The sequence below is a fragment of the Trachypithecus francoisi genome, unplaced genomic scaffold, assembly GCF_009764315.1.
Source record: "Trachypithecus francoisi isolate TF-2019V2 unplaced genomic scaffold, Tfra_2.0 Lachesis_group12, whole genome shotgun sequence".
In the NCBI taxonomy this organism is placed as follows: Eukaryota; Metazoa; Chordata; class Mammalia; order Primates; family Cercopithecidae; genus Trachypithecus; species Trachypithecus francoisi.
In genome coordinates this window covers 47,160,652-47,187,972 of record NW_022681457.1, presented here as the reverse complement: position 1 = coordinate 47,187,972, position 27,321 = coordinate 47,160,652, and the positions used below count along the sequence as shown (strand labels likewise).

The following is a 27,321-nucleotide window of genomic DNA, read 5'->3' as shown; positions in this document are numbered from 1 at the left end:
TTTTGTTTTCGTTTCTCATAGAGACCAGGTTGTGCCATGTTGTCCAGACTGGTCTTGAACTCCTGGGCTCAAGCAATCTGCCCATCTCGGCCTCTCAAAGTGCTAAGATTACAGGCATGAGCCACCCCATCTGGCCTAGAGCAGAGTTTTATAGAGTGGGTAAGATTTCTGCAAATCTGCTCTCTTATCTGCAAATCTCAGATGCAGATACAATTATTCCAGGAAGCGGAGACTAGGTACTAATAAAAGTAGTATAGTCAAAGCACATTCAGAGATTGGAGCCATTGGACAACAAAAAAACAAAACTGACATAGGAAAATACACTGCAGTTGGACATAGGGTAAATTAGGGCGAAATTACTTCATTTTATTCAGTAATGCAAGCATTTATTTCTCCAACAAATTTTTCTTAAGTATTTGAGTATCTACTAAGTGCAGGTACTGTGCTAGGTGTTAGTACATTTGTAACTCAGTAAAAGGCCCTTTCTACTATGTAAACACTAAAAAAAGTAACTCAAATCAGGGATGATAGCACGACTGATTCTTAGCAATCACTGAATCAATTAATCTCTGGCAATGAGGGGTACTTTAGTTTGCAACTGCTAACCAGAACCTGGAATTTAATGTTTTTGGGAGATGGCTGGTATTTCCAGATTACACTGTGTCTCAATTTCAATTCAATTGCTTCTCAACTCACTATTTAAATTAAAATGAAGTGTTAGCTTTTTTATATTAGAAAGCTGCAAACCTGATGGGGGACATTACATTCGTGGCTTCATTGTACAAGTTTTGGCTGATGTAAGATTTAATTTTGTTAGTATGCATTAATTGAAATAAAGAAGGAAAAACAGATTTAAAAGCGACATCGGTGGGTGGGTTTTGCTTTGTTTTTAATAAAAGGACTCTTATAGAAAAGGAATCGCTGCAAATTTCTTTTAAATAGCTAGCTCTCTGGGCAATTAAAATGATTGATACATTTCTAGAACACACACACCAAGATACACCTGCACTCATACTTTGTCCGTCAAAACAATCTTTGTTTTCTCTCAAGCTAGGACTTGCTATGCCTAAGACACACCTCGTACAGGGGTGGCGGTGAAGGTGCTGCGGTGACAGCCAGGAGGGCACTTTCCCTTTCTCCGGCTCCCTAACCAAAACTTTGCAGGCACCAGCCCAGACTCACGTTCCCGCTCGTTCTTCTTTCCTCTGCCTCAACTCTCTCCGCACCCTTCGCGCTCTGTGCGCCCACCCCTGCTTCCGTCGGTCAGCTTCAGCCGACCTACTACCCACCTCCCGGCCTGCGACCTCAGCCTCCACCTGCACCACTCGCCCACCCAGGGAACCCACCTCTACGCCCCCGGCCCGCGCGTCCCGTCGCGGCCCGGAGCTCCGGGGCATGCGCGTTGCGGCTCCACAGCCCTCCCCCACGCCTTCCCGCGGCAGAGTTATGCCAAGTATGTGAGGAGCCGGCGAGGGCCAGCGCCGGTCATGGGGAGCCGCCGCCGCCTCCGCGAGCGCGGTTTTCTCCGCAGCGGGTCTCCGACCTCTCCCCACGGCTGGGGTGAGCCTCGCGGCTAAGGCAGAGGAGATGGCGGACCCTCTGAGGAGGACGCTGTCCAGGCTCCGGGGAAGGCGGGGTCCCCGCGGCGCCGGGGGGCTAGGACTCCGGGCGGCAGCGGCAGCTGCGGTGGCGGCCTCCTCGGCAGCCGCGGGAGACGTCTGGGGTGCCGCAGACACCCCCCAACGTGAGCACGCCGGGGGAGCCGGGCCGAGCCTACAGCAGCCCCCGCCGTCACCTGCGGCTTGGGGTCCTGGCGCGCGGGTCCCCCGAGGGCACCCGGAGCAGTCGGGGGCGCTCGGGCCTCGGCCGCGCTGCGGGCAGGAGGCCGCCCCTTGGAGCCATGGGCTCGCTCATGCCTCTCTGCACGTCCCCGAGGGCTCCGAGGGCAGCGGAGAGGAGGAGGAAGTGGACGAGGACGAAGAGGACTACGACGCCGACTACTACGAAAACCTGCCCGGCGGCTCGCAGCCTGCACCGGAGCCTGAGGGGGCGGAGGCGGAACGGCGTCCCCCGCCTCCCCCAGCGGCGGGCTCCTCCCTGGGGGCGGAGGGCGGCCGCCTGGAGACAGGCAGGCTGCGGACCCAGTTGCAAGAGGCCTATTATCTGCTGATCCAGGCCATGCACGACCTGCCCCCTGACTCGGGCGCGCGGCGGGGCGGCGGGGGCTTGGCGAATCACGGCTTCCTCGCGGGAGCCCGGGCTCCGGGCCAGCCGCCTTCCCGCGGCGCTGCGGACCGCCGAGCCTGTCCCCGAGACGGGGAGCGGAGAGGCGGCGGACGGCCTCGGCAGCAGGTGTCCCCGCCCCGGTCGCCTCAGAGGGAGTCGGGGGGAGGCCAGCTTCGGACTCCTCGGATGCGGCTGTCCTGCAGCAGAAGTCTCGAGAGCCTCCGGGTGGGTACCAAACCGCTTCCCTTCCAGCGGTGGCCGAGCGACAGCTGGATCAGGTGGGGCGCGCACGGGGACTGGGACGAGCCCCCGCCACGTGGAGGCAGGATGGACGGCTGGAGTGGGGACCGCGCCCGGGCGGCTGCACCCACCGGCCTCCAGCCTCCAGGCTCCAAGGACCACGGCTGCTCCTCGGGAAACCCTTTCAGGGATCCAGCGGGGTCCTCTGTGATACGCAGCGGCAAAGGAGACCGCCGGGAAGGCCCCTCCTTCCTCAAGCCGCCTGCAGTGACAGTCAAGAAGCTGCAGAAGTGGATGTACAAAGGGCGTCTGCTGTCCCTGGGAATGAAGGGTCGTGCCCGTGGGACGGCCCCCAAAGTCACAGGAACGCAGGCAGTCTCCCCAAATGTGGGCGCTTTGAAAGTGCGTGAAAACAGTGTCCTGTCGGTGCCTCCAGACCAAAGAATTACGCTGACAGGTAGGATACTTTGCGATCAAATTGCTAGCACCGCGAGCTTTACTGTTTATCGACTGGGCTTCTGTCTTAAAAGCCAAGAAAAAGGTATGTTTTTGCAGACAGGTACGTTACCGGGCCAAAGTAAGTGTCATGTAAGTGGCAACTTAAAGTAATTTCGAGGTTACTTAATATAATGCATTTACTCGTTTTGCTTCTTGTTTTGTTTTTTAATCAGACAGTGGCATGAAGAATTGGGGTTGTGTTTCTTCTCGAAAAACCAGTGTGCCTATTCCCTAAGTATTACGTGAATGGGTAAAGGTTAAGTTTAACACACTTTTAGTAGGTTTACAGATGGGCGGTACTGTCTTGATTTTTTATTCTTTGTAGCTCTAGGCAAATCCATAGACTTTTGTGGAGTTTGTGAATTTGTATTTGATTCAAGGTAGATTTTATAGGCTTCATAAACTGTCATTTTACTCATTACAACTTTTTTTTTTGTCTGTCCCAGGCATGCACACACATGCATGCATACACACAACCAAAACCCCAAACAAATCAAACAAAAAAACCCTACCATAAGTAGAATTTTTTAGTCAGGTAGTATTTCACGTACACCATCTCTCCACCTGCCTACCTCCACCAAAGAAACCCCAACAAAGTAAGTAATCTTTTTATTGTGAAAAATCAAGGACACTAACATTTTAATCAAAAGAAAAATGTCCCTCAGGTACTTTTTTTTTTTTTTAAAGCAGTCATTTGCAAACTTAAAATCTATTTATATGATAAGTAAATTAGTTTTTTAAAAAGTATATTGATCCTTATAATAGGATTATGCTCCCTATTTTGTATGTGCGTGATTTTTAACTATCACTGAAGGTTTAGGTTATCAATTCTAGAAACCTGTCAATTATGTTGTAAATATCAAAATATCTTTCCTGAAAGGAGTATAATATCTTCAAAGTGAGCCAAAACAACATGGTCTTTTGAATACTCTTACATATAAAAATTTTTAGTGAGCATAAAGACTTATAAGTCAGGAATAATTTTGAAAACATTAAATCCTTAAATGTAAAAGGTATTCACAGTACTTGGCTGTTACTCTGTTAGTAATTACAAATCATACAGGACTGGATTTATACACATTAACTTTGTTTAACCAATAAACATACAACAGTGGGGAGAAACAAAGTTCACAAAACTTCTTATCAAACAATGAAGACAAATCAAATGATTCATTCAAAGTGTGTGCCAACTTGCAAAGTTTTTTCCTGTCTATACAGCTCTAATACATACCTGTCAAATTTTATTCTCAAGGTTAAATATTCCATTTCACTTGAACAAATGGATAGTAGAATGTAAATTCTTTAAGAGAGGTGTACTTTATACTAAGTTCATATTCAACGTGTATTTCCAGGAGTAAAGTAATTTGTAATCATTTATTATATTTTATTGCCACAATATTTTTACCTCCTCGGCTTTGGCTTAGTTTTAACTCTTGGTACCATAGTTGAATTTCATCCATAACAAAAAAGAGTCAAATATTTTTCACCCTTTTGTTGCAGTGCTGAAACATTTACCATGTGATAGCTTTTAATGCCCTCAGTAGTAAACATTCAAGGATTTTTAAAGTAATAAATACAGTTCCTTTAAGAATGAATTTGATTTTTGCATTAAGCAACTAAATGAAACTGCTTAGAAATTAAAATGAAACAGAATTATTATATGATAGTATTTTAGATATTTTATGAGAAATCTAAGCCAAAGCTACCATAATCTCTGGTTTAAACAACTCTCAGATGTTCCTTCCTTTTAAATCACTAATTCATCTTTCAGGAGAGATGAAAATAATTTGTGCAGTGTTTACATATCTAGTATAGATTTGGAGAGCTTTTTAAAAATTATTTTTCATAAAGTGTAGTTGGTCTTATTAAGACCATTCTGGATACATTAGGTGGTTCTCATATAATTTTTATAGCCCCAAAATGGAGATATGCTGTCATTTAATAACAACAACAAGAAAAAGAACAGAGAGATTAAGCAGTTTGCCCAAGATCACTCAGTTGGTACCTGTATATGGATTCAAACTACTATGTGGATTCAAACTCAAAGTGTCATGAGTTTGAAAAAAGCCCCTATTTATATAAGATCACAGACTCGAGAGTTCTTTAAAGGTCTGATCCAATTAATTCTATTAAATTGCTTGGATTGAGGATATGGGTGAATTTCAACAAAGCATAATGCGTAAGTAACTTCCTCAAAGTTGCAAAGAAGATGGGAGAATCTTAGGCTAGGTTTAAGGACATTTAAAAAAGTAATTGCTGTATCCATTTTAAACTTTTACCTTTAAATATTTACTTACTTCAAATTAATGTTACTTGACTTCTACTTTTAAATCACGTTTTCTACAAAACTTATTTGGAGCGGTCTAGATGAACCAGTACATTCTTGTTTATGCAAAGATGTTAAATATCCGAAAAGGTTTATAGCACATTTTTCTGCACAATATTATTCATAGGATATTTTCTGTCAAAATAAAATTATATTTAGAATTTGTAATACAGAATAATTATTCAGTGAAATGGAGATACTTAATCTATATAGGTATTGTGAAAATTTTTGAGACTATATGACAAATGGAAACACAAATGATTTTCTATTTTGATTTCTGGCTCCTACTAAGAACTTTTGATAGTATTATAATGCCAAATGATTTGATGTAGTTAAGTATGTAGTGTGCACAGATTGGCTGATTTGTTCTTAATTGAGATGATGATTTAAGAAATCTAAAGTCATTACACATACTAAAAATTGTCAAGTTTCTGCAAGCCTTAAGATTACAAAGGAATCTTAATGTGTTTGCCAAGTATACATCATTATAAATCTTTATAAATAAGTTTTAATTAGCATATAGTTTTCAGAAACAAATTCAAAAGCACCTTTTATTGCTGTAAAAAATAATTAGCCTACTTTGACTCCACTTTTCCTGCTACATGGTCTGTGAAAGAAAAAACTTGACTGTATAACTTAGTATTTTGTCTAAAATTTTTAGACAATTATTTTAAGGTAGTATTAATTAGTTTGGTATGATCTTTAACCATCTTAAAGTGAAGTTGACACTATGACTTGATTCCCACCTACTTTTCTCAAGTATTTGTAAACTCTGATTTTTTATCTTTATGAATTACATAATCTTTATGAGTTTTTCCAACAACTTTTTTCTGTATTGGCCCACTTCAAGATGGGTAGCAATAGGTATATAGTTTTTGACAGTCTTCTAGTTTTAAATCTCTTCCTGAGAGATTCTGCTGTTGTGGTGCTAGAAAGCAAGTGCAGTTGCTTTTTTTTTTTTTTTTTTCTTTCCTTTTTTCTGGAAGAGTGCCATGGAACATTGGAGTTCCTGGTGGCTGGAAAACTTTGAGAATTACAAATTCAGCAGAAAACAGTGGTGTGTTGAATTGAAAGTCCTACATTTCTAGACCAGTGGCTCCCAAGAAATGTTGTGTTTATTTTTTAAGAAGGCTGTTTGCTAGACCTTTGCCACTCAAAATGTGGTTCACTGTTTTAGAGCAGTGCTTTTCAAACTTAATGTCCATATGAATTCCCTGGAAATTTTGTTGAAATGCAGATTCTATAGATGTGGGGTGGCTGAGATTCTGCTTCCAGTGTAGATGCTGCTTTCTGGTGGACCATACTTTTGAACAGTAAGCTTCTAGAGCTCTCACATCCCCAAAGATTTTTTTAAAAAAATTCTACCTTATTCTGATACTTGGTACTTAAACTACCTCTATTAGAGCAAAGCAGTTGGGCTCTTTTTGCTTCAGTTTTATGTATATGAATTAATGTACTTACTACTTATATATTACAAATTTGAGCAGTTCCCTTAGTGAGATTTTGGAATCTGCAAGAGAGGAGGCCATATAGTACAATGGTTAACAGAATAGAGATTCTGGGTTTCTGGTCAGACTCTACCACTTACCAGGCTTGTGACCTTGGATAAGTTACTCAACCTCGTGTAGCCTCAGTCCTCAGGTTGCTGTGAGGATGAAAAAAGATAATCCATTTGGTACTGTACCTGGTACTTACTTATCAAGGGGAAGGCAACCAGGCTTTGTGAGAATACTGCTTTGCCTCAGATCATTAGGATTCTAGATAGAGAGTGAAAAGATCGAAGTTGAGGAGTACTGCCTTAGGAGCACTGGGAGTTGAGCTAGAGGACACCTTTTTGGGGTATTTATTTATTCTGCTCATCTTTTGTGCTTCTTTCTCTTGCTGCTCCCTGTTGCTTTTGTGGAACTGAAAACAGTCTCAGAGTTTTCTTCTCTACTTTCCCCTCTCAAAAGCTAACACAGAGCTTTTTTTTTTTTTTCTTTAGGGTTTTTATTGCTAGTCACAAGGGAAGAAAAATAAAAGAAAAAAGGTGTTTCTTTCCTTTTCATTCTATCCCTTTCCCCCTTTTAGATTTGTCTAGGAAAGATAAAGATACACACACACAGAAACACACACACAGAAACTTAAGTTTATTCTCGTAATTTCATTTGGACTGCCAAGTTTGTAAGCAGGAGATACTTGTACTCATTTAGAAACAGGATTTTAATAAATATTAAAATGTTTAATGCTTTTAAAACATAGATTAAAACATCTAATACAGTGTTCATAAGATACTTTTATTTGGGATTTTTAAAGAGAGGTAAGGAAAAGCAGGAGTTTATTTCTGCAGAATTTTTAAAATGATGAAAGATGTCTCTCTAGGTACTACACATTTTTTTTTTTTTTTTAGATGGAGTGTAACTCTGTCACCCAGGCTGGCATGCAGTGATGTGATCACGGCTCACTGCAAGCTCCCCCTCTCGGGTTCACACCATTCTCTTGCCTCAGCCTCCTGAGTGGCTGGGACTATAGGCGCCCATCACCATGCCCGGCTAATTTTTTGTATTTTTAGTAGAGACAGGGTTTCACTGTGTTAGCCAGGATGGTCTCGATATCCTGACCTCATGATCCGCCCGCCTTGGCCTCCCAAGGTACTGGGATCACAGGTGTGAGCCACCGCGCCTGGCCAGTACTATACGTTTTCAGTGAGGGTTGAAATATATAATTTATTGGAAAATTTGCTGATGCATTTGAGCTGGGCGCACTAGTTAAATGTTCAGTAATAGTAAGTAATGTAGATTTGTTGTGAAATAATAGTTGAGAAAACAGATTTGACTTGGGTAGTTCACCACTGTGTGGAATATTTTTCTGAGTAAAAACCTTTTAATTGCCACTTCTGTCTTCTCTTACAGATTCAAAGTAAAATTACTTTAATTAGAATCTGAAAATGATCTCATAACATGCATAGTTGCAAGAGACTAAGGACTTTTTTGCCTTGTAACTTTGCATACTTATTTTTATATTTTTACTTGGACCTTCTTTCAATGTGTGTGTGTGTGTCTGTATATATATATAACCTATATGTTATATTTTTATATATACAATATATTTTATTATATATTGTATATATTTTATATATCATATATAGGCAACAGTGAGACCCTGTCTCCAAAAAAATTTATAATTTATACATAATATATATTTTACATATATATGAAGCTAAAACTCCTAAATTTATGCTAATATGGTTAAACATTAATTGTTGCATTAAATGGGAGGGAAGATTGCAAATAGCTTTCCATATCTATGAATTTACATTCATATGGATCCATTTAATTTAAGTGAGATAAAAATGTTTTAAATAATTTATAAATAATTGCTCAAGTAAAGTTTATTATCTTGAATAATGTGTTGATTAATTCAGTTTAATAAATTTATTTGGCCTTTGTAATATTATATATTTATAATACATAATATAAATTGTAATAACATGCCATTTATCTATAAGTTTAAAGTTCAGCATCATTTATTTTAAAATATTCAGCAATAGCAGAGTGAATGGATTCAAGCTTTTGTAGTTTGTGATTTCATTGAAAATAGTGGTTAGACATGGTGGCTCACACCATAATTCCAACACTTTGGAGGGGAGGAAGCAGTAGGATCACGTGAGCCTGGGAGTTCCAGACCAGCCTAGGCAACATAGTGAGACCCTGTCTCTACCAAAAGAAAAAAAATTAGTCAGTTGTGGTAGTGCAAGCCTGTAGTCCTAGCTTCTGGGGAGGCTGAGGTGGGAGGATCACTTGAGCCTGGGAGGTTGAGGTTACCGCAAGCCATAATAGTGCCATTGTGCTCCAGCATGAGTGACAGAGTGAGACCCCATCTAGTAAAAAAATAATTCCTTTTAATATTATACTTTCATTAAATGATTATATCAATGGAAGTATCAACTTGCTTAAATATGGGATACTGGTAGCTTTATTTTTCTCATTGCAGTTCCTTGCAATGTAGTAGAAGCATGTTTAAAGACTCATTTATAGTGTATGTCAGAAAACTTACACTAAGATTTAAAATAATGAATGTGGGGGGCGGAGCAAGATGGCCGAATAGGAACAGCTCCAGTCTCTAACTCCCAGCGCAAGCGACACAGAAGACTGGTGATTTCTGCATTTTCAACTGAGGTACTGGGGTCATCTCACTGGGGAGTGCCGGACAATCGGTGCTGGTCAGCTGCTGCAGCCGGACCAGCGAGAGCTGAAGCAGGGTGAGGCATCGCCTCACCTGGGAAGCGCAAGGGGGAAGGGAATCCCTTTTCCTAGCCAGGGGAACTGAGACACACAACACCTGGAAAATCGGGTAACTCCCACCCCAATACTGCGCTTTAAGCAAACAGGCACACCAGGAGAATATTCCCACACCTGGCCTGCAGGGTCCCACACCCACGGAGCCTCCCTCATTGCTAACACAGCAGTCTGCCGCGATCTAACCGCAAGGCAGCAGTGAGGCTGGGGGGGGCGCCCGCCATTGCTGAGGCTTAAGTAGGTAAACAAAGCCGCTGGGAAGCTCGAACTGGGTGGAGTTCACAGCAGCTCAAGGAAACCTGCCTGTCTCTGTAGACTCCACCTCTGGGGACAGGGCACAGCTAAAAAACAACAGGGGAAGCAGCAGAGGCCTGTGCAGACGCGAATGACTCTGTCTGACAGCTTTGAAGAGAGCAGTGGATCTCCCAACATGGAGGTTGAGATCTGAGAACGGACAGACTGCCTGCTCAAGTGGGTCCCTGACCCCTGAGTAGCCTAACTGGGAGACATCCCCCACTAGGGGCAGTCTGACACCCCACACCTCACAGGGTGGAGTACACCCCTGAGAGGAAGCTTCCAAAGTAAGAATCAGACAGGTACACTCGCTGTTCAGCCATATTCTATCTTCTGCAACCTCTGCTGCTGATACCCAGGCAAACAGGGTCTGGAGTGGACCTCAAGCAATCTCCAACAGACCTATAGCTGAGGATCCTGACTGTCAGAAGGAAAACTATCAAACAGGAAGGACACCTATACCAAAACCCCATCAGTACGTCACCATCATCAAAGACCAGAGACAGATAAAACCACAAAGATGGGGAAAAAGCAAGGTAGAAAAGCTGGAAATTCAAAAAATAAGAGCGCATCTCCCCCTGCAAAGGAGCGCAGCCCATCGCCAGCAACGGATCAAAGCTGGTCAGAGAATGACTTTGACGAGATGAGGGAAGAAGGCTTCAGTCCATCAAACTTCTCAGAGCTAAAGGAGGAATTACGTACCCAGCGCAAAGAAACTAAAAATCTTGAAAAAAGAGTGGAAGAATTGACAGCTAGACTAATTAATGCAGAGAAGGTCATAAATGAAATGACAGAGATGAAAACCATGACACGAGAAATATGTGACAAATGCACAAGCTTCAGTAACTGACTCAATCAACTGGAAGAAAGAGTATCAGTGATTGAGGATCAAATGAATGAAATGAAGCGAGAAGAGAAACCAAAAGAAAAAAGAAGAAAAAGAAATGAACAAAGCCTGCAAGAAGTATGGGATTATGTAAAAAGACCAAATCTACGTCTGATTGGGGTGCCTGAAAGTGAGGGGGAAAATGGAACCAAGTTGGAAAACACCCTTCAGGATATCATCCAGGAGAACTTCCCCAACCTAGTAGGGCAGGCCAACATTCAAATTCAGGAAATACAGAGAACGCCACAAAGATACTCCTCGAGAAGAGCAACTCCAAGACACATAATTGCCAGATTCACCAAAGTTGAAATGAAGGAAAAAATCTTAAGGGCAGCCAGAGAGAAAGGTCGGGTTACCCACAAAGGGAAGCCCATCAGACTAACAGCAGATCTCTCGGCAGAAACTCTACAAGCCAGAAGAGAGTGGGGGCCAATATTCAACGTTCTTAAAGAAAAGAATTTTCAACCCAGAATTTCATATCCAGCCAAACTAAGTTTCATAAGTGAAGGAGAAATAAAATCCTTTACAGATAAGCAAATGCTTAGAGATTTTGTCACCACCAGGCCTGCCCTACAAGAGACCCTGAAGGAAGCCCTAAACATGGAAAGGAACAACCGCTACCAGCCATTGCAAAAACATGCCAAAATGTAAAGACCATCGAGGCTAGGAAGAAACTGCATCAACTAATGAGCAAAATAACCAGTTAATATCATAATGGCAGGATCAAGTTCACACATAACAATATTAACCTTAAATGTTAATGGACTAAATGGTCCAATTAAAAGACACAGACTGGCAAACTGGATAAAGAGTCAAGACCCATCAGTCTGCTGTATTCAGGAGACCCATCTCACATGCAGAGACATACATAGGCTCAAAATAAAGGGATGGAGGAAGATCTACCAAGCAAATGGAGAACAAAAAAAGCAGGGGTTGCAATCCTAGTCTCTGATAAAACAGACTTTAAACCATCAAAGATCAAAAGAGACAAAGAAGGCCATTACAAATGGTAAAGGGATCAATTCAACAGGAAGAGCTAACTATCCTAAATATATATGCACCCAATACAGGAGCACCCAGATTCATAAAGCAAGTCCTTAGAGACTTACAAAGAGACTTAGACTCCCATACAATAATAATGGGAGACTTCAACACTCCACTGTCAACATTAGACAGATCAACGAGACAGAAAGTTAACAAGGATATCCAGGAATTGAACTCATCTCTGCACCAAGCGGACCTAATAGACATCTATAGAACTCTCCACCCCAAATCCACAGAATATACATTCTTCTCAGCACCACATCGCACTTATTCCAAAATTGACCACATAATTGGAAGTAAAGCAGTCCTCAGCAAATGTAAAAGAACAGAAATTATAGCAAACTGTCTCTCAGACCACAGTGCAATCAAACTAGAACTCAGGTCTAAGAAACTCAATCAAAACCGCTCAACTATATGGAACCTGAACAACCTGTTCCTGAATGACTACTGGGTACATAACAAAATGAAAGCAGAAATAAAGATGTTCTTTGAAATCAATGAGAACAAAGATACAACATACCAGAATCTCTGGGACACATTTAAAGCAGTGTGTAGAGGGAAATATATAGCACTAAATGCCCACAAGAGAAAGCTGGAAAGATCTAAAATTGACACTCTAACATCACAATTAAAAGAACTGGAGAAGCAGAAGCAAACACATTCAAAAGCTAGCAGAAGGCAAGAAATGACTAAGATCAGAGCAGAACTGAAGGAGATAGAGACACAAAAAACCCTCCAAAAAATCAATGAATCCAGGAATTGGTTTTTTGAAAAGATCAACAAAATTGACAGACCGCTAGCAAGACTAATAAAGAAGAAAAGAGAGAGGAATCAAATAGACGCAATAAAAAATGATAAAGGGGATATCACCACCAACCCCACAGAAATACAAACTACCATCAGAGAATACTATAAACACCTCTACGCAAATCAACTAGAAAATCTAGAAGAAATGGATAATTTCCTGGACACTTACACTCTCCCAAGACTAAACCAGGAAGAAGTTGAATCCCTGAATAGACCAATAGCAGGCTCTGAAATTGAGGCAACAATCAATAGCCTACCAACCAAAAAAAGTCCAGGACCAGATGGATTCACAGCTGAATTCTACCAGAGGTACAAGGAGGAGCTGGTACCATTCCTTCTGAAACTATTTCAATCAATAGAAAAAGAGGGAATCCTCCCTAACTCTTTTTATGAGGCCAACATCATCCTGATACCAAAGCCTGGCAGAGACACAACAAAAAAAGAGAATTTTAGACCAATATCCCTGATGAACATCGATGCAAAAATCCTCAATAAAATACTGGCAAACCGGATTCAGCAGCACATCAAAAAGCTTATCCACCATGATCAAGTGGGCTTCATCTCTTGGATGATGCAAGGCTGGTTCAACATTCGCAAATCAATAAACGTAATCCAGCATATAAACAGAACCAAAGACAAGAACCACATGATTATCTCAATAGATGCAGAAAAGGCTTTTGACAAAATTCAACAGCCCTTCATGCTAAAAACGCTCAATAAATTCGGTATTGATGGAACGTACCTCAAAATAATAAGAGCTGTTTATGACAAACCCACAGCTAATATCATACTGAATGGGCAAAAACTGGAAAAATTCCCTTTGAAAACTGGCACAAGACAGGGATGCCCTCTCTCACCACTCCTATTCAACATAGTGTTGGAAGTTCTGGCTAGGGCAATCAGGCAAGAGAAAGAAATCAAGGGTATCCAGTTAGGAAAAGAAGAAGTCAAATTGTCCCTGTTTGCAGATGACATGATTGTATATTTAGAAAACCCCATTGTATGTAATCCCAGCACTTTGGGAGGCCGAGACGGGCGGATCACGAGGTCAGGAGATCGAGAGCATCCTGGCTAACACGGTGAAACCCCGTCTCTACTAAAAAAAAAAAAATACAAAAAAAAAACTAGCCGGGCGAGGTGGCAGGCGCCTGTAGTCCCAGCTACTCGGGAGGCTGAGGCAGGAGAATGGCATAAACCCAGGAGGCGCAGCTTGCAGTGAGCTGAGATCCGGCCACTGCACTCCAGCCTGGGTGGCAGAGCGAGACTCTGTCTCGAAAAAAAAAAAAAAAAAAGGAAAGAAAAGAAAACCCCATTGTCTCAGCCCAGAATCTCCTTAAGCTGATAAGCAACTTCAGCAAAGTCTCAGGATACAAAATTAATGTGCAAAAATCACAAGCATTCTTATACACTCTCTTAAACAGAGAGCCAAATCATGAATGAACTTCCATTCACAATTGCTTCAAAGAGAATAAAATACCTAGGAATCCAACTTACAAGGGATGTCAAGGACCTCTTCAAGGAGAACTACAAACCACTGCTCAGTGAAATCAAAGAGGACACAAACAAATGGAAGAACATACCATGCTCATGGATAGGAAGAATCAATATCGTGAAAATGGCCATACTGCCCAAGGTTATTTATAGATTCAATGCCATCCCCATCAAGCTACCAAAGTTTCTTCACAGAATTGGAAAAAACTGCTTTAAAGGTCATATGGAACCAAAAAAGAGCCCGCATTGCCAAGACAATCCTAAGTCAAAAGGACAAAGCTGGAGGCGTCACGCTACCTGACTTCAAACTATACTACAAGGCTACAGTAACCAAAACAGCATGGTACTGGTACCAAAACAGAGATATAGACCAATGGAACAGAACAGAGTCCTCAGAAATAATACCACACATCTACAGCCATCTGATCTTTGACAAACCTGAGAGAAACAAGAAATGGGGAAAGGATTCCTATTTAATAAATGGTGCTGGGAAAATTGGCTAGCCATAAGTAGAAAGCTGAAACTGGATCCTTTCCTTACTCCTTATACGAAGATTAATTCAAGATGGATTACAGACTTAAATGTTAGACCTAATACCATAAAAACCCTAGAAGAAAATCTAGGTAGTACCATTCAGGACATAGGCATGGGCAAGGACTTCATGTCTAAAACACCAAAAGCAACGACAGCAAAAGCCAAAATTGACACATGGGATCTAATTAAACTAAAGAGCTTCTGCACAGCAAAAGAAACTACCATCAGAGTGAACAGGAAACCTACAGAATGGGAGAAAAATTTTGCAATCTACTCATCTGACAAAGGGCTAATATCCAGAATCTACAAAGAACTCAAACAAATATACACGAAAAAAACAAACAACCCCATCAAAAAGTGGGCAAAGGATATGAACAGACATTTCTCAAAAGAAGACATTCATACAGCCAACAGACACATGAAAAAATGCTCATCATCACTCGCCATCAGAGGAATGCAAATCAAAACCACAATGAGATACCATCTCACACCAGTTAGAACAGCAATCATTAAAAAAATCAGGAAACAACAGGTGTTGGAGAGGATGTGGAGAAATAGGAACACTTTTACACTGTTGGTGGGATTGTAAACTAGTTCAACCATTATGGAAAACAGTATGGTGATTCCTCAAGGATCTAGAACTAGATGTACCATATGACCCAGCCATCCCACTACTGGGTATATACCCAAACGATTATAAATTACTCTACTACAAAGACACATGCACACGTATGTTTATTGCGGCACTATTCACAATAGCAAAGACTTGGAATCAACCCAAATGTCCATCTGTGACAGACTGGATTAAGAAAATGTGGCACATATACACCATGGAATACTATGCAGCCATAAAAAAGGATGAGTTTGCGTCCTTTGTAGGGGCATGGATGCAGCTGGAACCATCATTCTTAGCAAACTATCACAAGAGAGAAAACCAAACACCGCATGTTCTCACTCATAGGTGGGAACTGAACAATGAGATCACTTGGACTCGGGAAGGGGAACATCACACACTGGGGCCTATCATGGGGAGGGGGGAGGGAGGAGGGGGGAGGGATTGCATTGGGGAGTTATACATGATATAAATGATGAATTGATGGGTGCTGACGAGTTGATGGGTGCAGCACACCAACATGGCACAAGTATACATATGTAACAAACCTGCACGTTATGCACATGTACCCTAGAACTTGAAGTATAATAAAAAAAATTAAATTAAATTAAATTAAATTAAATTAAAAAAAAAAAATAAAATAAAATAAAATAATGAATGTATCTAGCTATATAAAAATTTGGAATATCTAAGAGATGTCTGAGAAAAAGATAAGATGTGGCTCGTAGCCATTATGAGTAATGTAATTTTATACTGTTTGCTTCAAATTTAAATTGGGTCAAATTGTAATATCCTGTGATGGTCTGAAATACTGTTAAGTAATACTGGATTTGAACTTAGATGTGAAATAGATTTAGATTTCAGTGCACCTGGCAAAATCATGTGATCACTGAAAACCCAGAAAGCCCAGTGATTGCTGAGTATGTTTTGATTTTTCAATTGTTAATTTTAAGTGTAATGAAGATAGAACCAAAGAAAGACTCTTGAATTTCCCTTATAGTAGGCTAGGTATATCACCACAAACTTTGGAGTCAGAATGAGTTTGAGTGCTGCCTTTTCCATTTACCAACAAGGTGCTCTTGAACAAGTTACTTGACGTTTTTGAGTAGAACTTTATAGTATGTTTTTCAAGTATTTTGAACATTATTTCACTTGGTCCTTACCAGCAACCACTTTAATTTATAAGATAAATTGAGGTGAATATCCCCATGTTCAGAGAGGGTTCCCTGCTTCTGTACTGTTTGTGGGTAGCATGGTATGGGTAGCATGGTGTGGTTTGTGGGTAGCATGGTGAGTGGAGCATGGGTTTTAAGATTAGATAGGCTTGAATTTGAATCCTAGGCTAGCGACTTTACCATATTTCTCATATTCTTTGAGGCTCATGATGGTAATCATACCTGTTTCATAGGATTGTTCTAGAGGTTAAATGAGGTTGGAGGCCTCCTTACTGCTTTATCTCTCATGCGTGCCACATAATAGTCACTCATTTGTGGAGTAAATCAATGCCTGCCATAGTAGGTATTCATGGGAGCTTCTTTCCCTTCTGATTTCTAGTCTAATTCCTGCATCTGGAATTGAATGTGACTTGCAATTTGTGTTTAAGATTTGTTTATTTATTTATTTATTTATTTATTACAAATCTGCTTGTTTGGGTATATGTTTAGGTTTTTTTTGAAAGAAAAATTTATTAATTTTTTTTTTTTTAAGAGACAGGGTCTCACTCTGTTGCCCAGGCTAGAGCACAGTGGCACAATCATAGCTCACTGCAGCCTCACATTCCTGGGCTCAGGCAATCTTCCCAACTTAGCCTACAAAGTAGCTAGGATGACAGGTGTGTGCCACCACACCTGGCTAATTTTTTAATTTGTTGTAGAGATAGGGTCTTGCCATGTTGCCCAGGCTGGACATTTAGATTTTGCCATGTTGCCCAGGCTGGACATTTAGATTTCTTTAGATTTCTTTAGAAGGGAGGTTACTGAAAACCTTGATTACACATAAATCTGATTTTTTGATTGTTATTAAGCTCCTTGTAGCTTAGTGTGTTTTATCACTCTATTTTTAGACCTTTATTATTTTTATTTATTTATTTTTTTTAAGAGACAGAGTCTCGCTCTGTCGCCCAGGCTAGAGTGCAGTGGCGGGATCTCAACTCTCTGCAAGCTCGGCCTCCCGGGTTCATGCCATTCTCCTGCCTCAGCCTCCCAAGTAGCTGGGACTACAGGTGCCCGTCACCACGCCTGGTTAATTTTTATATTTTTAAAGTAGAAATGGGGTTTCACCATGTTAGCCAGGATGGTCTCGATCTCCTGACTTCGTGATCCGCCCACCTTGGCCTCCCAAAGTACTGGGATTGTAGGCGTGAGCCACCGCGCCCAGCCTAGACCATTATATTTTACTTGCTGTGCCAATAAGATGAGTTGACCGTATAATTCCGTAATTTAGAAACCTGAGATGATCTTAGATTTTTACAAATGTGGTTTTAATTATGTATGGTGAATTATTATTATGATGATAGTTACATACTTAGCTTATGGATTGTCATTGAAGCCTGCTTTACAGCTCTGGAAACACAAAATATTTTCCTCTTTAGATGAAATTAATGTTATGTATACATTTGTAGAGTCTTACTTATATTAAATGCATATATCTAAGCATTTGAGGTCTCCCATTGGACTATGAATTTCTTTTTTTTTTTGAGACAGAGTCTTGCTCTCTTGCCCAGGCTGGAGTGCAGTGGTGGGATCTCAGCTCACCATAACCTCCGCCTCCTGGATTCAAGCTATTCTCCTGCCTCAGCCTCCTGAGTAGCTGAGACTACAGGTGCATGCCACCATGACCGGCTAATTTTTGTATTTTTAATATTAGATGGGGTTTCACTATGTTGGCCAGGCTGGTCTCAAACTCCTGACCTCGTGATCCACCTGCCTGGGCCTCCCAAAGTGCTGGGATTACAGGCATGAGCCATCGCGCAGAACTTGGACTGTGAATTTCTTAAGGGAAGGGATTGTTTTGTTCATTCTCATTTCCCTGCTGCTTAAGTTTGTGCCTGGCCAAAAAAAATAATAGCTGTGTAGTGCATACTGTGAGACAGCATACCTGCTTCTAATCTGGGGCCTTCTGAAGGGATTTTTGTTTTTAGTTCTGCCCTAGATATTTAGAACTTAAACCCTACATAAAGTGCTATTGTGTTATATGGATGGGAAGCCAATGTTGTGTTGACATTTTAATGTCAGTAAGGCATACTTTCTTGTTAGGTTTGAAAGTTAATCTTTGTGTGAAAAGGTAGGAGGAATATTATATTTTTAAGGACTTCTGGTCCTTGTAATAATGAATTGAAACTTATTCAAATATTGATTAGAGGTATACTATGTATAAAGCATTTTATATACACTTTTTATAAGGTATGATTTACTTAGGGTAAGGCTTTGTTAGCACTGTAGTTTTTATAAAGGCAGTCTCTGAGTTTGTGTATCCTTTTTCTTAGAATTCTTTGACACTTATACTAGCAGTTTGATTTCTAAATAATATAAATCATATTTATATGTAAAATTCAATTTTTTTCTAGTTCAATTTTAGTCTCTGAATGTGATTGTTGTTACTTTTTGTTTAAAAAAATTTTTTTTAAATAACTGGTCTGAAGTGACGTGTCTTTCTGATATACCAGACATTATATTCTACCTTCTATTATATCTTTGCAACAGATTTATTTGAAAATGCCTATGGGTCTTCAATGAAGAGAAGGGAACTTGAAGATCTCAAGGATAATATTGAATTCAGAGGTCATAAGCCACTTAACAGCATCACTGTTTCAAAGAAACGCAATTGGCTATATCAGAGTACTCTGAGATCTCTTAATCTGGAAGAAGAAAATAAGAAATGCCAAGATAGAAGTCATTTATCCATCTCACCTGTGTCTCTACCTAAACATCAGCTATCACAGTCTTTCCTCAGATCATCTAAAGAGTACTGTACATACGTGGTATGTAACACTACAGACTCTTCATTATCGAAAAACTGTGCTTTAGATTTTAATGAGGAAAATGATGCAGATGATGAAGGAGAAATATGGTACAACCCCATTCCTGAGGATGATGACCTTGGTATATCAAGTGCCTTGAGTTTTGGTGAGGTTGACTCTGCTGTTCTGAAGCTCCCTGCTGTCAATTTAAGCATGTTGTCTGGCAGTGACCTGATGAAAGCAGAGCAGCATACTGAAGACTCGCTGTGCTCTTCCGAACATACAGGTGATATTCAGACCACATGGTCAAATGGAATGAATCCTATGGATCCTGCCCGTTCCACAGAATTTGTGCAGCAGTACAAGCAAAGGCTAGGACACAAGACACAAGAAGGTATAATGGTAGAGGACAGTCTTATGTTGAAATCTCCTTTTGCAGGTAAAAATGATCATATATCTGTCTTTTCTTTCTTATTCCATTTTTCAATTATTTGATAGTAGCTAAAACTAAATATAAAAGATGTTTGTTATACTTTTTCTTGTGAATATATTTTCATGAAAATAAAACTCAAAAAAGTTTATAAACATTTTAACGTACATGCTGGTTTAATTATTACTATCACAGACTTGATCTTTGTTTTATTTTATTTTTTAAGAAAAGGTCTCACTCTGTCACCCAGGCTAGAGTGCAGTGGCACAATTATGGCACACCGCAGCCTTGACATCCAGGCTCAGGTGATCCTCCCACTGTAGCTTCCTGAGTAGCTAGGACTGTAGATGCCTGTCACCATGCCCAGACAATTTTTGTATTCTTTTGTAGAGACAGGGTTTTGCTTTGTTGACCAGGCTGGTCTAGAACTCCTGACCTCAAGCCATCCACCCACCTTGGCCTCCCAAAGTGCTGGGATTATAAGCGTGAGCCATTGTGCCTGGCCACAGACTTGACTTTATAGTCCGGTATGCTTTAATATGCCAATCCGTTGAGACAGTAATTGCTTGTCTATTAGTTGGAAGCAAGAAATCATAGGGAGTTGAAGAAAAAGTAAGTCTTATTTTGCTTCATTCATTCATTCATTTATTCATTTACACCTGGCCTGGCTGCAGCTGAAAAGTTTTATTTTTAGTGTATCAGTGGTCATTAGTTTGTGTTTGTTAGGCCTAAGTTTCCTCATGAACAAAAGAAAGAGAGAAGAGAGAAAGAAATGAGAAGTAGAAGTAAGGCCCTTGCAAATAGGTGCTACAGTAGGTATGGAACTGAAAAATGAAATAATTGAAGCTTTATGTATATTAGGTTAACCCATTTGAAATTGCGGATATTCAAAAGTTTTTGATCTGCAAAAATTGCCTTTAATTTTCTTTTAGTCCCCGACACAGTACACAGGAAAGAGAATGTAAGGCACATTTGCTTGCAAATATCAAGTGTAGAATAGAAAGCAGTTCTGTTTTATATCAAGTCATTTTAATTTACAGAATTTCAAATGATGCAGAATATTTAAAGATGTGGGGTATAGGAGATGCTGTCAGGGCTTTGTCTTATATCCCTTGAGTTTTATTACTTACTTTTTAAATGGGAGAAGCTTATTTCCAGCCACCAACATCTTCATCTCTGCTTAAGGACTTTCTCTGAAGTCTTAGAGAATCTCTCTGCAGGGCAGCCTGGGCGTGCCTCTCAACCAGTGCCTGACAAGAGCTGGTATAGAACCACCTCAGCTCCCTCAACCCTTGGGCAGAATAATTCTGAGTTCATATTCTATGTTGTTTCCCAGAGTTTTCTCATGAGGTCAAGCACCAGTTGCCCATAGTGATAGCAGGCTTAATAATTCAGCTTGAATTTTCCCCTGAATTTTCTCAACTCCCTCGCTGTTGTTTCTGTACTTTGCAAATAAACTACTTACATTTGAAACCTTTTCTCAGGGACATAGAAAGGTGGAGTAAATGTATATTAAGAGAAAAAGCAAGTTTCAAAACAATGTGTACTGTATGATGGCAATTTTGAAAGAAAAGCTGAAAGCTATCCTGGAAATGTTAAGTGTTTTTTTGTTTATTTGTTTTTATTTTTTTCTGGGTGTTGAGATTGAAGGTAATTAAATTTTTTCTTTGTGCATTTCTAATTATAGGATAATTCTCCAGAGCGAATGTGTGCTTCTTTTGTAGTCCGGACGGGGAGAGAAATAAATGCTATATAAAATAGTAATTTGGAATGCAGATTGTGATCAGGGTGGAGTGATAGGGAAGGCTATAGTATCACAGATAGCAATGGATATGGAATAGTTCAGAGAAGGCAAGGGAGTGTAAGGATAAGAGCAAAGATAGAAAGTTGGTGTTCATGAAGTGACACACACCTTGATTTAAGTGACTATCCTTAAACTTTTTTTTTTTAATGTTTGTGGCAAATTGTGAACCCGGAAAGACTAACAGACATTTTTTTAAAAAAATATAACTTAAAAGTATGGTATATCTGCTTTTTTTACTATCTCCTTTTTTACTGTCATTCTTCTCATAAATATATAATTAAAATATATTTATAATTATAAAATAAATACATTATAAATATTAAATATTTCATTTAATATTGTAAAATATATGATTATAATATATAATTAAAATATTTTTTGGTCAAAAATCCTAAATTGACCGAAGGAAATATATAGACAGTTTATTTATAAGTCATCTTTTTTTGTTGTTTTATTTTGGTGGAAAAACCATTACCTAAAGTGATCTGTTTCTTAGCAATATTGGCAGAAAGCTCTTGAGAAATTGGCAAAGAAAATGGTTGAATTTCAAAATAATTTTTGATCAGAGAATTGGAAAGCTAATTCATCTTAATACAATTATGACTTGTTTTTTCCTGATTAACTTCCAGATATATATGTTTTTGTTTTTGTTTTTTTTTTTTTTAAAGACAGGGTATTGCTGTGTTTTGCAGGGTGGAGTGCAGTGGCACAATCACGGCTTGCTAGCCTCCCAGCCTGGGAAACACTGGACCTTCCCGGCTCAACCAGTCTTCCCACCTCAGCTTCCCTAGTAGCTGGGACTATAGCTCACCACCATACCTGCTAATTTTTTTGTATCTTTTGTAGACATGGGGTTTTGCCATGTTGTCCAGGCTGGTCTTGAATTCCTATCTGCCTCAGCCTCCCAAAGTAATGGGATAACAGTGAGCCACCATGACATATATGTATCTTTTATGTAGTTGCAATCATAGTGGACTTTATTTTTTATTTTTGCTATTTTTACTTGGTATGTTCATCTTGCATTGTTACATGTAGAGTAGTATTGTTTCTCAAGCATTGTAGTACAGTATTTAACTGGGTTGATGTGCCCTAATCTATTTGACTGTTTCCTTAATGTTAGGTGTTGATAGATTGTTTCTGGTGCTGTTGCAGTGATCTTCATAATAATATTTTTTACTTCATTCAGAACAATTACCAGAATCATTACTTGGTGTTTATGGCTGGTAATTATTATTGTTAATTTCTATATTGCATTTTCTACAAAGTTTGCCAGTTTACAAGGCAACTAACAATTGGTTATTCATTTATTCACTAAATATTGAGTTCCTGCTATGTACCAGTTACTGTTCTAGGTGCTAAAGGAGTATGCCAGTTTCACTTGACTCTAGCCTAGTTCATAAATTTATATTTAAAGATTTTTACTTTGTACCTTCTTTTTAAAGATAGTATGTGATTTGATTAGTATAGTTGTAGTTTAATTTTAAGCGACTGTGGAATTTGGTAATATTTTGGCTCTTGGGGTTTATAAAACCAAAGCATTTTGGTTTTAATAAATCCAGTCTTATCTGCAGTAGAAGTTGCTATCATGTACAGTATTTCATTTTAATAATTAGTTAAGGACTTCAGTAGAATTTACTTACAATATGTTAAAAGAGTCAATTTTTAAATATGATAATGTATTTAATCTAAAGCAATTTAATATACTGGATAGCTTTTCTAGGCTGTGATAAAATAGACAGATTGATGTTTATAGATTAAAGCACGACCCTGATTAACTCTAGAATGTTTCAGACTATTAAGCCAGTAGAATTGTACTATAATTTTAGTACAAGGGGATGCTTTATCCAGTTTATCAAACACTCCATTTTCTATTATCTTCTTACTAGAAAAGCCCTGTGGGCATACTTAAAATACTTTTTTCTCTATAAAGAAACTACTTATTTGTCATTGGGACACATTAGTACTTTTTAAAGAAAGAATATTAGTACTTTTTAAAGAAAGATCATTTGTTGATTTTTAAAATGAATAAATACTTTTTCTCATTTTAATTGTGAAATATTGTGTTACATACATTAGTTTTTGATGTGAGGTTATTAGATCTTTATAAGGAATAGACAAAGTATGAAAAATTAACTTAAATTTTAAATAATTGGGATAATGCAGTATTCTGCTTGAGTATCATGATGGAAGTTGAGCTGAACTTCTAATGAAATCTCCTCGTTAAGATGAATAAGAGAAGAATTTCTGCCTATGTGAGAGCTTGTTTAGTTGATGGTTTATAAAATAAGAATAAAAGTAGAAATCAAAACATACTGCTTTATAATATATTTTTCTTTCTTTCTTTTTTTTTAAGGTTCAGGGATCCTGGCTGCTACAAATAGTACTGAATTGGCTGCTACAAATAGTACTTCTCCAAATCCTAGCCCTGTGAAAAAAGGCAGTTCAATTAATTGGTCTTTCCCAGATAAAATAAAATCTCCACGAACTGTGAGGAAACTTTCCATGAAAATGAAAAAGTTGCCAGAATTTAGCCGAAAGCTAAGTGTTAAGGGAACATTGAATTATATAAACAGTCCCGATAACACTCCTTCTTTGTCTAAATATAACTGCCGAGAAATTCATCATGCTGATGTTCTGCCCTCTGGGAACACAACCACAGCTGCTAAGAGGAATGTTATAAGCCGATACCATCTTGATACCAGTGTATCCTCCCAGCACAACTACCAGAAGAAAAACTCTATGAGTTCTAAGTATTCCTGCAAAGGTGGTTACCTTAGTGATGGAGACTCACCTGAACTTATAACTAAAGCTAGCAAACATGGATCTGAAAACAAATTTGGAAGAGGAAAAGAAATAATTTCAAATAGTTGTAGCAAGAATGAAATTGACATTGATGCTTTTAGGCATTATAGCTTTTCTGATCAACCTAAGTGTTCACAGTACATATCTGGGCTCATGAGTGTACATTTCTATGGTGCTGAGGATTTAAAACCACCTCGGATAGATTCAAAAGATGTCTTTTGTGCAATTCAGGTGGATTCAGTAAACAAAGCAAGAACAGCTTTGCTCACATGTCGAACAACATTTTTAGACATGGATCACACTTTCAACATAGAAATTGAAAATGCTCAACATTTGAAACTAGTAGTATTCAGTTGGGAACCCACTCCAAGAAAAAATCGAGTTTGTTGTCATGGAACTGTTGTTCTTCCCACCTTATTTAGAGTGACAAAGACTCATCAATTGGCTGTCAAACTTGAACCTAGAGGTCTTATTTATGTGAAAGTGACTCTTATGGAACAGTGGGAGAATTCTCTTCATGGACTAGACATAAACCAAGAACCAATAATATTTGGAGTTGATATTCAAAAAGTTGTAGAGAAAGAAAATATAGGACTGATGGTGCCCCTTCTGATACAGAAATGTATTATGGAAATTGAAAAGAGAGGCTGTCAGGTATTATCTTACTATGGTTCTCTACTACTTCCTTTATTGATTGATTAATTGTAAGTCTTGGGGGAAGGAATTCAAGGTAATGTAAAAAAATCAAATTTAGATATTTTACAATTCCTATTCTTTATTCCATTACTGTTTAGGGTATAATTTTTGAGTTGACTCATGTTGCCCGTTATTGAGAGCATGCTAGATGATTCCACAAATTTATATTGCAACACAGAGCTTCATGGGTCTTATAATTAGAAATCAGGATTGCTTCAAAATGGCGTTAAAAGGAAAAATCAGAGCTGATAAACTTAGGCAAAGGATATTAATATCAGGTATAAGTAATTGTGTATACTAATTTTTGTGATACATATTAAGACTAAAAATCATTACGTTATTTCTGCTTTAGTACTATCCGAATTTATAATATTGGTTAAAAAGGTAAGTTAAAAGACAATGAGAGTAAATATTATAAAATCTGAAATATTTATTTAATAAACTTAAGCTTAACATGGAAACTCAAGAAACAGCATAAGTTAATGGAATTTTGCATTAAGATGCAGAATACCTGGATTCTGGTTTCTCCTCCATTATTACTTAGCTGTGTCATGTTGGGCAAGTCACTTAATCTCTGTGGATCTTACTTGCTTGGTCGGGCATGGTGGCTAATGCCTGTAATCCCAGCACTTTGGGAGGCTGAGGTGGACGGATCACCTGAGGTCAGGAGTTCAAGACTAGCCTGGCCAACATGGTGAAAACTGTCTCTACTAAAAATACAAAAATTAGTCCGGTATGGTGGCACATGCCTGTAATCCCATCTACTTGGGAGGCGATGTAGGAGAATCATTTGAACCACTTTAAGTGCCAAGAAAACATTTTTAGCAATACTTTTCATTTTTATTTAGAACTGTACTTTTTTTTTTTTTTTTTTGAGACGGAGTCTTGCTCTGTTGCCCACACTGGAGTGCAGTGGTGCAATCTCAGCTTACTGTGACCTCCACCTCCCAAGTTCAAGCAGTTCTGCCTAAGCCTCCCAGTTAGCTGGGATTACAGGTGCATGCCATCGTGCCTGGCTAATTTTTGTATTTTTTTTTAGTAGAGACGGGGTTTCACCATGTTAGCCAGGCTGGTCTCAAACTCCTGACCTTGTGATCCATCTGCCTCGGCTTCCCAAAGTGCTGGGATTACAGGTGGGAGCCATGGCTCCTGGCCTAGAACTGTACTTTTTAAAGACGCTTTTGTTTGTCTCCCCTGCTTCTTTCTCCTCCGCTTGCCCTCCCCTGTCCCCCGCCCCCAATAGAGAGAGGCTTATTGTGCATGTATTTTATAGACTGGCATACTCCTTAAATTTTGTTTACCCTTTTAGTCAGGAATTATTCTTCTTTTGTTGGGTTTTTATTGTAAACGTGAAAATAGGCTTTGATAGTCATATGCAAAGAGTTTGTGGCATGGGTCTTTGCATCTTCCAAATGCTTTGAATGCTACTCCCACCCATCTCCTGCTTAAAATGGGAAAAATTGCTATGGAGATCATACTCATGGTCTGCTTTTCACAGAGGCATCGAGCATGTACTTCAAGGATTTGATTCAGGATCTCAGCATCTGAAAGTAGGGATATATCCTAAAATATCTTTTCCTTGAAGTACCTGTATTAGATCTTCCTTTCTTTGTTCATCTTTTTAAAAATTATATTTGTGATTTCAACTTTTGGGGGTAAAATATCCCATCAATTTATTGTGTACTAGTTAAGTAGTACTTCCTTTAAGTTGTAGGCTCATCTTCTCAAGTTTAAGGGATACATCGTTTTTATGGTACTTTATGACACTTATATGTGCTCACACCAGCAGGGCTATGATCAAGTTCGTTTTTTCTATTGTGGTAGCATTTCCTTTGATTCTGTTTAGTATTTTAGTCTCATTTTCTGGACTGTCTACATTTCTATTGTGTCTTTCTTGAGATGATGTGACCAGTGTAACTCATGCTATTCTCAATGTGGATGCATCATGAATGTGGGTAAGAGTAGGAAATTTGAATTTTTTTCCTAGTGTATTTCTTGGTTTCCCATATTATCTTGATCTTTTTGAATGTAGCAGCACCTTGCATTATCATGTCTTGGAAATAGTTTTAGGTTCTTTACTGTCTTTCAATTAATACCTATAGCTTATCATCTCAAATATTTTAGATAATATTTCCCTGTATCTGTTTTGACACTTTCTTATATTGAGACCCACCTTATAATGTATTCTACCAGTTTTTTAATGAGTCAGAAGAGATTAGTGTCATAAGTAAACCTGGAAATTTCATTTGTATACTTCTTCCTCTAGATCATTTAGTGCATTTTACAGTGATTCCTAGTTCAAATCCTGGAAGATTACTTTTACTTTCTATCTTTAAATAGTTTCTTTCTCCATAATTCTTCCTTCAATTCAAAGTGACTGAACTTTCTAAATAAT

At 39.0% G+C, this 27,321-nt stretch overlaps 1 protein-coding gene across 2 annotated transcripts in view; it reads left to right on the top strand.

Annotated features, from left to right (window-relative positions):
- The first annotated feature begins 1,555 nt into the window (after nt 1-1,555).
- Nucleotides 1,556-27,321, top strand: part of SYDE2 (synapse defective Rho GTPase homolog 2) — a 47,762-nt gene continuing 21,996 nt past the window's right edge. For both annotated transcript variants that reach the window (XM_033225457.1, XM_033225458.1), the window contains exons 1-3: nt 1,556-2,923; nt 18,938-19,633; nt 23,782-24,884. In XM_033225457.1, the coding sequence (XP_033081348.1) occupies nt 1,588-2,923; nt 18,938-19,633; nt 23,782-24,884 (3,135 nt within the window). In that variant the 5' untranslated portion in view covers nt 1,556-1,587. The remainder of the gene's footprint in view (nt 2,924-18,937; nt 19,634-23,781; nt 24,885-27,321) is intronic.